At 32.9% G+C, this 13,037-nt stretch overlaps 1 protein-coding gene across 6 annotated transcripts in view; it reads right to left on the bottom strand.

Moving 5' to 3' along the window:
• The window catches only part of Diaph2 (diaphanous related formin 2), a 722,722-nt gene that overhangs the window by 519,166 nt on the left and 190,519 nt on the right, over positions 1-13,037 (bottom strand). For all 6 annotated transcript variants that reach the window (XM_013115224.3, XM_040744363.1, XM_040744364.1 and 3 more), the window contains 2 exons: positions 1,523-1,597; positions 1,374-1,443 (listed from right to left, as the gene is read on the bottom strand). In XM_013115224.3, the coding sequence (XP_012970678.1) occupies positions 1,374-1,443; positions 1,523-1,597 (145 nt within the window). The remainder of the gene's footprint in view (positions 1-1,373; positions 1,444-1,522; positions 1,598-13,037) is intronic.

Below are 13,037 nucleotides of genomic sequence, written 5' to 3'. Positions count from 1 at the left end.
TCTCTTTCCATAATGTTACAACTTTTTTCAGTTGCAGAAAGAAATCCTTCTTGAGCTATGGCGAAAGGCATGTTCAATTAAATGCATTGTTGTTAGGCATTAGATCCCATAACATGTTGTATCTAAAGGCCAAAAGGACAGAAGAGAAATTCTCGACCAGTACTGATAGGACTGCTTCTATAAGAAACTTACAGATGTGTGAGCGAGATAGCTCATGTGATAAAGGTACTTGATAAAATGTCATCTCTGGGACCCACATTGTAGTAGGAGAAAGGTGACTCCCACAATTTGTACTCTGGCTTTCACAAGCATGTACTGGTGCATTATACATATCCATTATTAAGTGTAAAAAGATAAGAAACTTATAGAAATAGCAGTAAAAGTATATGTGACAAAAGAGTTCATTAGCAACCATGTACTGCATGTACCAATAAAACTATTTGATGATTAGTATGGGCATATGATACAGAAATGGTTGCATAATTGCATATACCAAAGAAAGTGTTTGTACATTACCTAAATATACAGTATTACTGCATTGATTATTAATAGCTATAATTCACATTTAGCAAGTTCCTGGTTATTGCTATAATTACTTTTTACTATTAAGTATTTTGCAATTACTAAAATATCAACTAAATGTAATTAATGCGATTAAGCAAATTAATTAGTCAAAGTTACTTTATCTGTAGGACTCCGCAACACTGTACAATACTAACAGTATTCCATGTATATAAAAATGCAAGCTACCTTCCACAGATTTCTTTTATACATGTTAAATAACTGTAACTAAAATGACACTCTTATCAAACTATTTGAACCTTATGCCTACACTTGAATTTTCCTTTTCAATAAAATACAACTTCTTTCTCGGTATGGAAATGATATTCAATTTATGATATGTAGATTTCCATACTACTAGGGTTTAAGAGATTCTTCAGTATTTAAGAGTACCTAATCCTCGTACAGAGAATCCAGGTTCGATTCTCAGCACCCACATCAGGCAGCTCAAGCCTGGAGCTGGAATACTAGGGGATCTGATTCCCTCTGGCCTGTATGGACCCCTGCAGGCATGTGCTGCACATCACCTCATCTAGCAACATGCATGCATAATTAAATTATCTCAAAAGGAAAAAGGTGTCATCAAATTTGAGAGCTAAACTAATATTGTTGGCATAATTGCAAAATATGGCATTAAATATTGTGTGAAGAAAAATATACTTTAAAACCACTTATAGAAAACTCATGATGATCTGCATCATAAACATATTATTAAAACTTGAATAGCCCCACTATTTTATGTCTTTCTTACTTTCATATTGTCGAGCAAGCTCTCTCCTTTGGAAACAGAGGGATAAGTAAACACCATTTACCTTATTATTCATAAACGCTTTCAGGCACTGAATGAGTTTGTATTGATTCTTCTTGTCAATATTTTCTTGCCTAAGTCAGTAAGAAAAAAAACATTACATTGTGCTTAAATTTTTCCCATGAGCGAAAGTTTTAAAAAGTTTATTCTTACAGTTTTTTGTCCAGAATCTTTTCCAGCACATCCAGTAAAAGTCCAAGTCCTTCATGGCCAAAGTTGTTAACCCAGCTAAGGATGGAAAAGAATATATAAATAAATTCATATGTTTAACACATTAGATATTAAAATTAAAATTTTGTTTGCACATGTGATAATCCTGCCATACTTTATTATCTGCATTTCATTTACCCTCTGAATAAAGGCTTGATGCTGAGAATAACCCAATTATCATCATCTAAATCTCAGACCTCTCTTCATGGTTTCCTTACCCTATATTGAACAATATAGGATAGTTCAACAGCTTCACATACTCAAGCCAGAATTTATAAGGTAAATCTATCTTCAGTTGTTTTCAGTCCCTCAAATCAACTCTTCCTCCACTCTTCAGTATTCTCTTAGTAACACCATTGCCCTTTGATTCCCTCAAACTGGTAATACTGGCTTAATTGTTTGACCTGCCATAGTCTTTAACCTTTTCATTTATCCTGCTCATTTCACAAACAGCTGTTGAGCATTTAGAAGGTACCAAGTATGTATGTTATACAGATATAACGAGCAACATAACTAAGCCCTTATCCTCCATGGAGTCTATTACCTACAAACAGAGATAATAAATAAGTAACCAATTATATAAACATCAGTGCTTTATTTCAATGAAGTAAAATAAACTTAGGTAAACAAGTACAATGCCAGGATGCTTTTATATAATATGTACCCAGGGAAAGATATTTGAAACAGTCTACCTGAAAAGAAAACTGAAGATAAATAGGATTATACAAGTACAAAGATTATCAGAAAACTGAATCTAGAAATGCTAAATACTACTATGTTTTGAATGTTCCACAACATCTGTAGGAAAGAAATGGACAAACGGGGCTGGGAAAATAACACATTAAATTCCAGTTGTGTTACAATACTAGACCTTTGTTTATCCAATCATGAATTCTTCTTCTTCTGCAATGCTTCCTCCAAATACCCCTGTCCTTTTCATTGTTTACTTTAAAACCTAATTTACTCCTAGTTATGTTTATCATATGGCTGAAGAAACTGAGTGGGGTTCTGCGTGGCTTCCTTTTGGTTCTTGTTGCTGTTCTGATTTTTGCTTTTCTTCATTTTACATTTAAAATATCTGACTGATAACATTTAGTCACATTCCTCAGTTGAAAAGTGCACTTGGATTACGTCAATAATCCCTCAGCCTGACAGTTACATCAGTTTCATCATACCACATTGGTCAAATAACCAGACAAATGGTCGTTACTGGAGTTCTCTCTGAACTTCTTTGTTAGCTTGTTTATACTGTCTTCCAGGAAGGAAACCACAATGTTATATGTGAAATACTCCAAGTCTCAAATCTACATTTTAAACCACCAACTATTTCTCCAGCCCCTGGAAATCTTCAACCAAATATGGGTTCTTCTTTAAAACACCTACATATAATCTTATCTCTTGATGTATGACATGGTTGTTATCACATATCTTATAGAATTTATATATTTGAATTATAAATTTCCTAAAGACAGTGTATTAGCTTAGTCATTTCTCTGTCATCCATTGCCCCATTAGAGTAGCTTACATACAATATGACATATATGTAAACAATAAATATTTACCAATTTTAGTTTAGTATCATATGTAACCAAAAAGAATGGGCAATCTTATATTGCCCAAGAATTTCAGAAAACAAAATATATACACATATGCTTATGAAATAGCCATTAAAATCGTTACAAACTACATATATACATGAAAATGTTGCAACACTGTAGAGAAAATACTAGGCTTCATACATGCTAGGCAAGCATTGTACCACTGCAGAATAGGTGCTACCGAGATACTCCCTATATTGAAACCATGTGTATATTTACATTTCATAGTCTTTAAATTTTCACTGGAGTGTAATGAGAACGCCTCTATACGTTCATATATTTAAATACTTTGGTCCTTAATTAGCAGAACTGTTTGAGCAGAATGAGGAGATATGGCTGGTTGAATGAGGGCTGTCACAGTGGGGCAGGCTTTGAGGTTTCAAAAGCTCATGGCATTCCCGGTTACCTGCTGCTCTAACACAATGCCTGCTAGACTGTCACCATTAACCCTAGCATGATGGGTATGGATTCTAACCCTCTGAAACTGTAAGCCACCCAGTAACCTTGTTCTTCCATAAGTTTCCTTCATCATGTATATTATCACAGTAATCAAAAAGTAATTAAGATATTGTCTGTGCATCCAGGAATATCTCAGCATGGTTAAGAATCTATATTTCAAGCTGGGCGTTGGTGGCACACGCCTTTAATCCCAGCCTTCGGGAGGCAGAAGCAGGTGGATCTCTGTGATATTGAAGCCAGCCTGGTCTTCAGAGAGAGTTAGAGGACAGCCTCCAAAGCAATACAGAGAAAACCTGTCTCAAAACCCAAAAAAAAATCTATATTTCTATCAGATTACCAGTGAGAACAATCAGATTACTGAAGAAGATATAATTTAAAATAGCTGAGATTCAGAACCAGTCATATCTGAAATATATATGGAAGCTCATTTTAAACTAATGTGGCTTTAATTTTCATAATGGAAAGAAGAAATCAACGTGGCATTGTAACGATAACTGGCAATGAGCTACCATTCAATTGAGGCATGTAATCATCCATTGCAATGAGCTATTCTCTCTAAAGACTCTGAATTATCAGTGGAGTAGTGGCAGACAGATAGGGACATCAGTTCTAAGTATAACCCGCTGTATTTCATCTATCAGAGAGAAATCATCAAAAAGCATCATAGAACAATAACGTTAAAATAGTCTAAACTAATCTATATATATAGCCCTCAGTAACTTCCTTGACATTTGAGAAAAGGAAATCAGTAATCTCTTCAAATGTAACACTTCAAAACACTTTTCAAAGTTCCAAATATTACTCATATTTCCTTTATACCCAGTACTATTAAAATTATTAGGATTGTTTCTTTCTTGATAGGACAGAATGATTTATATTGTTCATTGAAATCAACCACCCACACATCCCAGACTTCAAAATCTACTGTTAAGAGCATTTTGGATTCATTCAGTGAAAATTATTTTTTCAAATAAAAGATACAATCATGAGAAGACAAGATTATTTCTTTACAATTTATGGAGTACAAAGTCTGAGCTGAAGAACCATCTGGCCAATGGAAGAAGAAGCCTAATCAGAATGTTCTGAGTTCTTTTTTTTTTTTTTTTTTGGTTTTTCAAGACAGAGTTTCTCTGTGGCTTTGGAGGCTGTCCTGGAACTCGCTCTGTAGATCAGGCTGGCCTCGAACTCATAGAGATCCGCCTGCCTCTACCTCCCGAGTGCTGGGATTAAAGACGTGCACCACCAATGCCTGGCCTCTGAGTTCTTATTGTAGAAATGGACCCCAAGTGGAGTTTGCTGGAAGTGGGATGAACTAACCATAATGTACCCTGATAATACTCAGGAAGTATGCCTCTGCCCCCATTTTTCTTACCAACACTGTTTCTCCATTGAAGGCATTAAGCACTGTGTAGTCTCTAGCTAAAATCTCTCTGTGCATTTATCATAGTAGGTAGGAAAACATATCCAAGAAAACCACATAAAGACAAAAAAGACAGAATGAAACAGTTTACCTTAATTAAAACAAAATGTTGACTTGTTTACATGGCTGGGCAGGGTTTTATTTGTTGTTTTTTGTATTATTATTATTATTATTATAACAACAGAAGTGAGTGTTGCTGTAATTATGTACCTCAAACCAGAAGAATCAATATCACTGTGAACGTCCTAATATTTTGAATTGTGGGGCCCCGCTCCAGAATTATGGTATCAGTCCCTAGGGGAGGTGAGATAGCAGCAAAGCATGTTTTAACATAATTAAAAGTGATTTTAGTGCTTGGTCAATTTCATCAACCACTGGCATAGAAAAGGTTTGGTAAGAAGAAAAGGAACCCTTTTGGAAACAAGACATAGGCTCAGAACTCTAGACTGTTATACACACCCTCCCAATCACAAACATGATCCCTTCCAGAGCATACAAAGCCAGGAGAGAGAAAGCCAAAGGAAGTGCAGAAAGCTCACAAGCTTTACAATGTTCATAAATTGCAGCTCTTACAGAATATTGATTGGAACATGTAGAATCACAAGAATACAGTTGATGATTGCATTTAAAATCTGACTCAGGTATCATTACACTTTTAGACATAAATGTTCCCATGTTATCTCAACCAGACTATAAGAATTTCCCAATTCACTGCGGATAATAAATTGTGAGAGACATAAACAGAGAATAACACTGAAAAAAATGAATAATATTCTTCTTTAGATTCCATAACCATCTAGAAGCAGATTTTTTCTTTTTCCTGAGACACAGTATACATGAGAGTAGCATAACTTGCCAAATATCACTCAATAGAACCAGTACACAATTTTGTATAACATAGGTAACAGTTGTACCAAGATCTCATGAAAGAATTTAGGATTGCTACAACTACACTGAGTTTATATCCATAAACATAATATAAAGGCATTCATTATTTACAGTGTAGTTCATAAGTTCATGTAGGACATTTTACAATTCATGTTATTGATTTTTAATATTCTCAGTGTCATAAGAAATCAATGAAGTGCTGCTAAAGAAAGAGATCCAGGGTCTAACTGAAATTTTTACTAAAAATTCAGGAAAGGAATTTTATCAGCAAGAATGGGAGGAAAAAAGAAGAGAGAATAAGAAAATGTATGTTAAAGAAATTGGAGGATTTATATATTTTTGTTTCTTTGCACATAGGAGACATTCAAATTAAAAGGTCTCTTGGCAAGCTACATGACATACACATCCAAGCTGCTGCTTGTGAAAACTTCTCTAAGGACACAGTAGAATCAAATAAAGACAAGAGAAACCCATGCAGTACGTTTAATCTGCAAGTAGTCAAGAAGGTGGAATTAGAAAAGAATTGTTTGTTTATTTGTCTATTGTTGTTGTTTGGGGGATTGGTTTTGTTTTTTGAGACAGAGTCTCTCTATTTTGCCTTGGTTGTTTTGGAATTCACTGTATAGACCAAGTTGATCTTAAACTTATTAAGATTCTTCTGTTACTGTCTCCCAGATGCTGGTAGCATTGAGACACTACTCTAACCACATATATGAAATGTGGCAGTAGGTATTACACAGTGCAAAATCTGGTACGCTACTAAAGAAGTTAAAGTTTAAAGACCATTTCCAAAGTTTATTCGAAAATTAAGAAAACATTCCACCATCTGTCAATGGGCTGTACTCTGTGAACCCACACAGTGATAATTGAGTCCACACAGTATAAATGTCTAAGTTTTACAGGAGAATATAAGTAGAATCTAATTCTATGTATGATATCCTTTATGGGTATATGTATACATATGTGCATGTATGAGTTTCATGTATGCATGTATGTTTGTATTCTAGAAATCTGCATTCATCCTGCTTGAGACTGTTAAGTAACTATGATTAACAACCAGTACCACAAACACAGGTTGAAATTGGTTTTTCATGTTCATTTAATGCAGGATTGATAACAGTACCTGAATGAAATGGAAAATACAAATAACATTGCAATATTAAGTTAATATTTATTTTTCTATCATAATCTGAACATACAAAGTATAGTATTAGTTTTAGGCCAAAACATAGTATTAGACATAAAGGTTTCAAAAATATTAATATAACTTTTCATCATTTAATGCAAAGTAATTTTTCAAAATATGTAGAAGAATAGCCCAAAGTAAACATCACCTGCTGATTATTTCAAAACTAAGATGTCAAAATTAAATATTTGGAGCTCACATTACAATATAGGCTGTGCTATTATTCAAATTTTTTGTAAATATTTCATTCTGACAATACCTAGTCCTACTGATTCACACCATAAAGCCATGGAAATTATACTGGCATGTGTCTGTGTGACTGTAGTAGGAGTTATAATTAATGTGCAATCTTGAATATGTAAACAATGCATTAATTTTTTTCAAATACAATATATTAGGGCTTAAAATGGGAATGGCTTACTTGCACTTATCAACATGAGCAATGATCAAAGGAAAGAAAAGTTTACAGTGAATGAAGGTATAAAAGAATCCATTTAACATTTAATTCTAAGAGGAAGTATGATTCTCCCACATCTAGTTCTCTAGGGTAAAACAAAACAAGGAAAACTCTCTATAAATGTAGTTATTTTATTAAAAGAAGAATTTAATTTTTTTCTCTTCCAGATCCACATAAAGAGTGATCTTTAAGCTTCACATGACTTCAATATTTTATCCAGAATTAGATATGTATGCTCAGGATCATTGCATTCCTGACAAATATAACATGAATATTTGATGGATAAAGGAGTCTATTATACACATGCACAAATTTCAAGGACACAGTGATCGCATGAACAATTTGATTAGATTCTCTAGATTTATAGCAACCTTAAAGCTAAATTTAGAAGTTTAGCTAAAACTAGAAAGTTCTACACTACGTCCCTTCTGTTGTAAAAGCAATTGCTCTCATGTGAAGGAGGGCAATATTAGTCAGGTCACCCCTTTATCACTGATTGTGGTGCAGTGCTAACGGCTAGTAGAGAGGATGATGTGTTTTGTGCAAAGAATTTGATTTCTCTCTAACGGTGCTCGAATCCCATGTGGTAACCGATACTACAACCTAAATCACTGGAACAACAAATTAAATGATTGATACTTCAAAGTTTCTTGGGGAATCAAAAAATGGATAAATATTGTAACACATGAAACAATTCAAGTAGTTTAAAAGACTTACTTAGAACAATATTGTAAATGTTGTCTTTCTAATTTTTAGACAAAACCATCACATTTTAATACCAATGTTCCTGATGTAATGTTCATCAATGCAATTATAACTGAATCTAGGTTATATGTACTTGGATAAAGAGTATGAGATCCAAATGGATAAATAAGATCACTGTATAACCTAACAAAACAATATTGTATATTTACTTCATGGATCAGTATCTCCAAACAGTAGTGGAGGTAAATTTCATTGTTTCACCACCTTTAAAGGATGTTTTGTTGCACTAAATTAATTTTATAATTCTCCCTCTTTCAATGTACACATCCAACAAAAAGAAGATGTTAAAGATTAAAGAAAACAATAGCAATGTACATATGCTTTAACTGGGTTTAAATAAAAAAATACATTCATGTCCATTCATTTTTGTCTACATGAAAGTAAATTCATTAGAACTAGGCATTTGAATTCTTTGAAATGATTCACTTTCATTAGTAAATGCATGAACTATCTCTAACCAATTATAATAAACCAATTTGATCCAATGCTGCTATTTCCAGGGCATTTGTGCATAAGCTTTGAAGCATGACACTTGCTGACCACTTATTTCGCCTGATTCACAAAAAGGTTGAATGTGTCAATTTTCCAGCGTGGCCTCTCAGAGGGTTTTCTTGAATGCTGTGATAGATTACAATTTCCTTAGAAATTCCCAAAGAAGACATCCAATTGTCCTCTCCTCTCTGGCTGCATTTATTCTCTTCATCAGTCTCATTGACAAGATCCTGCTATGTGCGATGTGATTCACACACTTTGAAGAGGAGAAAATGTTCACCTTTTCAGGTTGATCATATTATATAAAAACAAATTTCTCTTCCATACTATTATAACAAAATACTGCAATACCCCAAGTTGCACGCAACTTCTTAAAAAACAAAACTAACTATAAATATTTTTTCAGAGAACAGTTTCCTATTTATTAAAATCAATTTCTTAGTCTTCCTGAATTACTTTGGAGATAGTCTAGGAAATACATTTAACTACATCTATTTTAAATATCAACAGGCTAAGCAGTGAAGTTTATTTTCCTCCACAACTGCCTTTAAAAGATACAACAGTATAATACAAAGTTGTATCCTGTAGCAATAATGGGGTAAATTATTTAAAGTGTGAATGAAAATGAAAATCGACTTCTTAAACTATAGTAAATAGAGAAAAGGTAAGAGTAGAAAACATTTCACATACTCAAGCCAAAGCCAATCATATTTTACATAGTGATATGTTTGCAATTGTGATTATAATTATGTTAGAAAACTTATTAAATCTAACAGCTTAGTGATATAACCATTCAAATTCACAATAAAATGTTAACTTCCACAAGAAAAAAATTCATTGGTTTATTTTCCAAAGCTAAGTAATATAGCTAAAATTCTATCATGTACTCCACAGGACATCCAATTTCTGTTGGTTCCATTGAATTGTATTAAAATGAATTTATTCCAAGAAAGCACATTCCATATCTGCAAATCCTGAAAATGAAAAAGGGTTGACAGAGTTTATCTGTCATAAATAAAATAAGTCCTTGAATGCAATCAGGAAAAACAATAGCATTAGCACAAAACACAGACTCATATCCCCTTTTTTCTAACCCAATTTGTATATTATGTTATCTGATTCTGCTGGGAAGTAAACAAGTGGTAAATGAATTTTCCTCCAGTATAAGAAAAGAAGGGTAAGGAAAGCTGAAGGACAATTGCTCTTTGATGAGTATAAAACAGAAATACAACCTTTCTTCTCGCCTACCAGGTACAATGCGAAAAACATGTAATTAACGTCTCATTATACATGGTGATTGCCATGTAGGCAAAGATCAAACAAATTTATTGTTTGCGGATATTTTTAGCAGATACTACACATATGTCAGAAAAGAACAATTCTTTGGATTCTGTTTGTTGATCAAATTCAGCAAATGCAAATGTTGTTTACTAAGAGCATGAATTTTAAAAACAGAAAGTTTTGTCTTTTCTGTGGTAATTCTAATATTTTATATTAAATATATCTATATAAAACTGAGATATAAACCGTGAAGAATATGTATTTTTGCTTGCAACTATATGGTCAAATATATTTTATTCATTGTATTTTCAGTGGTGGAAGCTGTATATATTTATAATAAACCCATGAGTTACTCATAAAGCTGTGAAATAACAACATATACTTTTCTCATATCCTCATCATTTTTCTCCTATGGTGAAACAGTACAAAATGTATTTTATTGGCAATTTTCAAGAGTAAAACATACTATTATTTACTGTATATAGTCACCACTATATACATAACTTGAGAAAGTTTGTAACCTTTGACAAATATAAATTTCCTAATACATTTAATGTAAATAAAACTTTACAAAAACAATCTTAAACAGCAAATATTCAAAATCATTAACAAAAACACATTAAGCAAAACAGGAACCTTAAGTGTGTATTATCAATTATTAAGCTAAACCTAATCTTTATTTTCTATCACAATGAAATAAGCCATCTATGTACAATGAATGTGTTAAAAATAATAGCCAGCATATGATATGTGAAATTATTACATGATTAGATATAATATGGAGTACATATGAATGAGATAGCATCCTTTAGTATATCCAGCCAGGCCTGTTTTTATATTTTCAGAAAAACTGAAAAGTATAGTAATTTATAAAAGATACACATTTTATGTAATAATTTTCTCAAGACATAAACATCTTTTAAAGGACTATAATGTTATGAATGCTACAGTTTCATTAGCCTTGTCAAAATTCTAATTACATTTGCTTGTGTATACTGGGGAGATCAAACTTGGAGAGTTGCACATGGTTGATAAGTAGTCTACCTCTGAGCTATCCTTGGTTTCATGAAACAAGGGGTCAGGCTGGCCTAGAACTCATAAATGCAACCAGGGCAAGTCTGCAACTCACAAGAGCTCTGCTTAGGCTCTCTGAGTAGTGGGATTACAGGTTCATAACACTACAGAAACTGTAATAGCTACTTTTCTCCTAAATTTGGACAGTTAAAATCCAAAATAAAGTATAATATTTTTTGAAGAAAAGATGGAAAGTGGGCAGGGAGGGAGGGAGGGAGGGAAGGAGGGAGGGAGGGAGGGAAAGAGGGAGGGAGGGAGGGAAGCTGGCTGACTAGGAATAAATTTGTCTTCAATGACAAACTGTTAAAAAAGAAGGCACTGAAAAGTATAGCTTTACTGATCATAAAAATCAAGTAATTTACTACATTTCCCAGACGAAAAATATAAAGTCGACTACCTTTACTTTGGCCAGAAAGATAAACAGAAAAAAAACCACTCCACTCAGATTCTAGCACCTTTCAATTTCTACCTTCCTCCTATTCAAGTTCATTATCAACAACTCAACAACCAACATAGAAATTATCAGTTAAGCCAGATCTGCTGCAACACACCAAAATTACATGTTACTCTGAAGGTTGAAGCTGAAGGATCAGAAACTCAAGGCCAGCCTGGGTTAGAAAATGAAGTCTGGCAATATAGGTCAGTGTATGATCTTCATTCCCCAAACAATTCGTTGATAGCATTATTTTCTGGGTTCCTTTTTCATTTCATAATGTAAATTATACTTTTAATGCACGAGTGGCTATATTTAGATGCAAAAACAGTAAGGTATCTTCTTTTTGGTTATTCATTTTGTTTTCCATCATGAAAGAAAGGGAAACTTTGAACGATAAAAATAGTACTGATACCCCCAAATATGCTTTATGTTGCACAGTATTCTACTCACAGTATGACAAACATTCAGCAGGATACTCATTACAGAACCTGTTTATCCCATCTGCCATCCCCATAAAAAAATCCCTGAAAACCTATTTTCCTTTCTACTACTAATTAATACAATATTTCTTCAGAGTAGAAAATTCTTACTACAAAAGACAGATTATAAAAAGACAGAGACTTAATGAGATACAGACATTTAAAATTAACTTCAAAATGTGTAGAAAATATTAATTGATTCTCAGTCTGATAGAAGAGTATTGAGAAGTATCTGGGGAAAATGTAATACTTGCTTTTGATTTGGGAAAAACAGTGCTTATTTGACATTATGGAAGTCTCTACTCAGACAGAATGTTGCAGACTGTCATATTTCATCATTTTCCACTAACTTCCTTGATTCATTATCTCTTTGTGTTTCAACTTATTTACATTATTTATACTGAAGTTTTAATAAATTGACTGACTTCTTTTTTGTTTTGCAAGACCAACCTCTTCTTTTTCCAAAAGGACTAATATTTGAACTAAAGTTGAATAATATAAAGGCTCTGTGAATGATCAAAAATCAAAAAAAAAAAGAAAAAAAATGAGCAAATAAGATAAAATCCACTGTCAAAGGACTCCAGATCATATACACAAGGCTGACATATAAAAACCATGATTCAATAAATGAACTCTCAACAATAAAATACATACATTCATTCAATTGTTTTAAAAATAAAAATTGAAAGATTGTTTTAAAATAATTTGAATAATTTCATGTGATTTCAAGAATATTGTGAGCTCACAAACTGAAAATCCCAGGAATATGCTTATATATACCCTCACAGCATACAAATAACATGGTTCTTCAATCTATCAAGAACTGTTTGGTAATATACATTTATCTAGCATCCTTTATGTTGATGGCTGAGAAATGTCTAGTCACATATTTGAAATGTTTATCTATATGGAACTGTTTCTTT

Source organism: Mesocricetus auratus, unplaced genomic scaffold (genome assembly GCF_017639785.1).
Source record: "Mesocricetus auratus isolate SY011 unplaced genomic scaffold, BCM_Maur_2.0 Super-Scaffold_100003, whole genome shotgun sequence".
Classification (NCBI taxonomy): domain Eukaryota; kingdom Metazoa; phylum Chordata; class Mammalia; order Rodentia; family Cricetidae; genus Mesocricetus; species Mesocricetus auratus.
This window is presented reverse-complemented; position numbering and strand designations above follow the sequence as displayed.